This window comes from Nannospalax galili, unplaced genomic scaffold (genome assembly GCF_000622305.1).
Source record: "Nannospalax galili isolate Female #2095 unplaced genomic scaffold, S.galili_v1.0 scaffold1752, whole genome shotgun sequence".
NCBI lineage: Eukaryota > Metazoa > Chordata > Mammalia > Rodentia > Spalacidae > Nannospalax > Nannospalax galili.
Genome location: NW_008331139.1, coordinates 318123 through 323255, shown reverse-complemented (window position 1 = coordinate 323255; position 5133 = coordinate 318123). Strand labels below are relative to the sequence as shown.

The 5133-nt window shown below is 46.9% G+C and overlaps 1 protein-coding gene across 1 annotated transcript; it reads left to right on the top strand.

Annotated features, from left to right (window-relative positions):
- The first annotated feature begins 611 nt into the window (after positions 1-611).
- Positions 612-3976, top strand: LOC115068306 (ral guanine nucleotide dissociation stimulator-like). The gene is made up of 5 exons (XM_029558307.1): positions 612-762; positions 1694-1958; positions 2558-2605; positions 3025-3233; positions 3476-3976. Exons 1-5 carry the CDS (start codon positions 612-614, stop codon positions 3541-3543), a joined length of 741 nt encoding a protein of 246 aa, XP_029414167.1. The 3' UTR covers positions 3544-3976.
- The last annotated feature ends 1157 nt before the right edge of the window (positions 3977-5133 follow it).

The following is a 5133-nucleotide window of genomic DNA, read 5'->3' as shown; positions in this document are numbered from 1 at the left end:
CACACACGCACACAAATGTGCACACTGCTTCATGGTTCACATTAACCAAAAGGACAATAGGATGAATTCTCTGACAGTGAGCAGGAGCTGTGTCTTCCATCAGTGTGTTCCCAATCCACCACGGTGAAGAGGCCTTCTACATTCAAATGACGGAAACTTCGGATCATGGTTAAAGGCACTAAAAATGCAGGAGGGAGAAATTTCCCTGGGATATGTATGCGTGCTCCCCTAAGTAAGAGGAACTTTTTTTTTTTTTTATCGTGGGTCCTTTTCTTTTACAAATTTCTCTTTTTCAAAGAACCTTGTTTCTTTATTCCTACAGCTTTCCTGTTATATGGATGACACATGACGTTAAAATGACTATTCCATATTGTTTTCAAATACCAGACTACGTTGTGCTGACTGTTGACCCTTTTTCCTTCCTTCTTTATAAATTTTTGCATTAGTTTTAATTTTTTTCTGACTTATCCCTCATCAAATGAGAAATCTAAGTATTCATTTTAAGACTAGTCATCTAAGAATTAAGGTATAGAAATTTATTTTCTCAAGGTCTAGAGCGAGCCAGCACTTCTCTGAGGTACTAAAAGCGTTGTGAGCAGCGTGTGGCACACATGTTGCCTTTAGAACACAGTCTGCAGTTCTCCGTGGAATGTAGGAAACTCACACTGTCCTGCATGTGGAAGATGAAGGGAATAAGCACTAAAAGAATGAGAAAAGAGGAGGAACCCAGACTGTCCTCTAAGGAAAAGGCAAAGTTGAGGAGTGCGTGGTTTGCTTCCATTTGTCACATCAACCCTAACCACAACTAAACCAGCCCTAATGGTACCTAAATCCAAGCCCTTCTGCACTGACCTTTTCCTGGGCACTTGGGATTGGGTCACCCCTGTGAGCATGTGGATGTGAGAGTGTGAGAGTGTTTGCCTGTTTCTGCTTTCACCTCAGGAAACACAGGACCTGGAATTTCCTGGGTAGCACAGGTATCTATGGCCATATGCAGTTGATGACATACTAGAAAATAGATGCTAGAATCATGTGCAGGGAGCAGGTGGGTACACAGCAAAGACTCTGGGGAAAAAATGACTTGTCTGTGGTGACACACAGTTATGGAGGGGATAGGTCAAAACCAGCTCTGGTTCCTTAAAGCTGAAGGGTTGCTGAAGCCAGGCTTCCCAGGTGGTGGGAGTGGTGGCATGGGCATGATGATGGAACTGTGTCCCTTGTTCACATGGAAAGGTGGAAGGAGAGCAGTCAGCTCAGGCATCCTCAAGAACATCTTGTATGGAAGGAGGGTCAGGGTCAGAGGATCCCAGGAAGTGACCTCGCTTTTCTAGCAACGGTCCAAACAGAATTCAGAATCCTGGTTACCAGGTAACCACAGGCCAGTGGCAGTTTCAACATCTTCACTTGTCTGGAGACTCTGGATAGAGCAGGATGTTCTCTTGCTGTTTCTGGCCTTCTGGAGACTCAGGCCCCAGGAGAGACCAGAATAGGGGCCTTTGCCACCTTTGGAATCGCTGGGTGCGCCCTGTAGCCCAGTGCCTCTGGCCATTTTGCCATAGGAACACACAGGTGACACTGACCAGCCCATAACAAGAAATCTTTCTGACCTCCTGGGTCCACTGCAGTCCCTCCCTGGGTGTGTGTTTTAGAGTGAACACTGAGGAAGTTTCTCTATGACCACTTTTCGCCTCAGTGTATGGAAATGAGTCATTGAGGAGTCTGTTAGATTTACCATATTTAAACCTTCCCTCCTATACCATTCCTCCTGAACAGGCATCAGACTTCACTGTCCATGACCTCTGCAAGGTCAGGTCCGACATCCCAGGCTATTTGGAGAAGTTGGTGAGCTACCTGGCAACTGCTGTACAAACTGGGGACTTCCTGTTTGTCTGTACCTTCCTTGGCATCTTCCAAAGGTTCGGCACTACCTGGCAGGTGCTGGACCTGATAATGGAAAGGTGAGTGTCGGCGTCCAAGCCCAGGAGAACTCGAGCCTCCTGGTTGGGATTTAGGTGGCTCTGCTCTTCTCTGAGGTGGTTTGCTCTTGAATAGGCTGTTGTCAGGACCAAGGGAGAACTCACCCTCTCAGTGGTGGCCCTGGACCTGGTGCTTAAGTGACCTGACCAGGAAAGGGAATGGTGGACTCTAGGTTGTGACATTTGCCTCCTTTAGAAGTACTGTCAGGACCTGCCTTTTGTAGCCTTTTGCTCAGTTTTTCTCCCACTTGTAAAGAAGTTTCCAGAAACCACCAAAGATATAGGATATCAATATAGGGAGATAAGAACACCTAGGGACTCACCAAGATGCCCTGTGCCAACTGACCAACCACGGAGGAGCAGCAGCTTGGGTTCACTCATCACGTGAAGATTCCGATTCCTCTGCAGCTATAGGCTCATTTCCCAACCCTTAGCTTAGAATTCAGAGAGCAGCACAGACAAAACTCCTCCCTCCCCAGCCACGGCTTCTATTCCTGTCCCAGATTCAGCCAGCCCCTCTAGATCGCCTGGCAGGTGGGGGATATATGGACTTAGGGTGACAACCATCTCTAATGATACAGGTATGCGTCCTTCCAGCCAGACAGTGAGGAGGACCAGCAAACAAAAGAGTGAGTGGGCTTTGGTTGAAGAGGGGGATAAGTTCACATCAGCAGACTGGAATATTTGAGGGTGAGGGTTTGGGAAAGCCAAGTGCCATGCACTCTTGAGATTTCCACTAGAGGGATGATGCCTGGGACTCTGATGTAGGAGGAAAAAAAGCTCTTGAGTGGGTTCCTTAGGGGCATGGCAGATAGCAGCAGGGCCCTGTGAGATTCCATCTTGACCATAGCCCAGCCCAGCCAGGATGTATATTAGTGGCCTGGACAGGAAGTGTTGGGAACCCTTCTGCACATGGTCCCTATACTTCTAAACACCATATCCTACTATACATTGACTGGACAGCCTTTGCCTTGTCTGCATGGAAACACTGCAGCACTGGCAAAGAGCGGCCAGGCTTCTAACTCTCCTCTATGCCAACCTGCCACAGCGCCATATGCTTCTTCCTGGGACTGTGGATGGAAAAACTGCCAGGGGATTTTTGTCAATCTCCGGATCAGGCCACTCTGAACAAACTGAGGAACTATGTGCAAGTCAACATGCCTTCCTCAGCCCTGGCTGTCCAAATTCAAGAGCTCCTGCCACTTCTGGAAGTGCAGGAGTCCAAGAAGGCAACACCCAAAAAAGAGGAGGCTTCTGGTAGGTGCCTGAGAGGGTGGGAAGGAATTTTCAGTGTTGGGTTCTGAGAGAGCTACAAGAAGCTGACATTTTTTCTGAAACTAGAGCTGGACTCCAGTCAGGTTAGATGTCTTGTTATAGGGGCAGGGACTGGGGACTCTCTGGTAGGAAGAATGCTTGTGTGCATTTATAAAGTATCAGGAGAAGACCTTCATCTTGACGATGCTATACCATCCCAAATCTCCCTGCTTCTCACTTCTAAGGTGCCTCCACTGACAGTGCCTCTCTTTCTGTCCTTCGATTTGGAGCCCTACAGGACAGCAGCTTCTGAACTCCCAGCACAGTATTCACCAGTGATGCCAGAGACTGTAAATCCCAGTCCAGCTTCTGCAAGCAGAGCTTTGGGGGACCTGATACCTCAAAAGTATCCTATGATAATCACTCTTGTACCAGCAGCAGAGCCTCGGGGACAGCCGGCTCCTGGAGAGGATCCTGTGAAACCTGATTTCGTGGAACTACGTCTATGAGTAGCCCAGTCAACACCTATCCTGAGTGTTGCATGTGTAGAGTAGTATCTGTCCACAGCAGCCAGTGCACTACCTCCAGATGTGGATGCAGATGTTCCATCTCCTGTGCAGATGTTTTTTCACAAATAGGAAATTTAGACCCTGTTTCCCCTTTTCCTAAGATAGACATATGGTCAGGAAATTTTAGAATCACTGTTTGCGTCCAGCAGCAGCTCCACAGCTGAGGTACTTCCCATCTCTAGCATTAACATCTCCTTTAGGTTTTGTTAGTTTGACCCTTTGGTTTTGTTCTTGTTCTTTTTTTATTTTGTTTGATTTTTTTATCTTTTTTTTAGATATTCAGATTAATAAAGTTTCATTGTTTACTTGTTTTAATTTGCATGGTTTCATGTCATGATGTCTACCCCATGTACTATGACTCTAGCATGTTTATCTGCAGACTCCAGCCCCAAGCTGAGCACTCAAGTCATCCTTGAGGCATGGATAGAATACTGCTGGTGTTACAGGAAATGGGTGAATACCACAATTGGCAGGGAATGCAGACTACATCTGTGTGAGCACAGGGCCCTGCATTCCAGACACTCCACAACAGTTAGAGACATGGACGCTGAGGTCAGGCAGACAGGGCATCATGCACAGAGATTTACATTTCTTCTTGAGCTCCTTGTCTTCAAACTGGACAGCAGCCCCCACCTAGGTAGGTGAAGTCAATTTCATTTAATAAAGCCTGTTATTCTTAGCAACCCTTTGTCAAAACTGTGCCCCCCACACTCACTACTATGCATTAGCAGCACAGAATTTTAATGACCAGGGGATGGAGAACTGACTGTTCTTATAGAAGATCCGGGTTCAAATCCCAGTACCCACATAGCAGCTAACAACTATCAGTAACTTGAGTTCCAGGTGATCTGATGCCCTCTTCTGTCTTCCACTGGCACTTAATGACATGGGTGCACTTACATACGTTCAGGGATAACACTCAAACACATGAAATAAAAAGAAAACTAAGTAAAAAGAATTGGAAACACCAGACATACAACTCGGGTAGCATGAACGTGTTTAAACATATGATTTCCAGAAAAGATTGGCAGGATTTTCTACATTTCTGGGGTGGTCAACAAGTGAAATTTTACACATTTATCTGTGCGAATGGCTTGGTTGAAATCTGAAAGTTCACCGTTTCCAGGCAACTCTCCACAGGACAAAGCCAGGGATCACAGTAGGAAATGGATCATTGTAGGCCTCGTCCCAGAGACATGAGATGCTGTCATCCAGTAAGAGGAGTGTGTGAACACAGGGCCCTCTGGGGGTGTGGGCCCTCTCATTTGGGCTCTCTGGTGAATGGAAGGCCTTGCCTCCACCACTGGTCACTCAGACATCTGACTTGGGAACAG

Bases quoted from the DNA above. Each gene is read 5' to 3' on its own strand.
- LOC115068306 (XM_029558307.1), top strand. From the start codon at position 612: ATGTTGCCTTTAGAACACAGTCTGCAGTTCTCCGTGGAATGTAGGAAA. The intron at 1,959-2,557 runs GTGAGTGTCGGC...CTAATGATACAG, and splicing joins CTGGACCTGATAATGGAAAG to GTATGCGTCCTTCCAGCCAG. The intron at 2,606-3,024 runs GTGAGTGGGCTT...AACCTGCCACAG, and splicing joins GAGGACCAGCAAACAAAAGA to CGCCATATGCTTCTTCCTGG.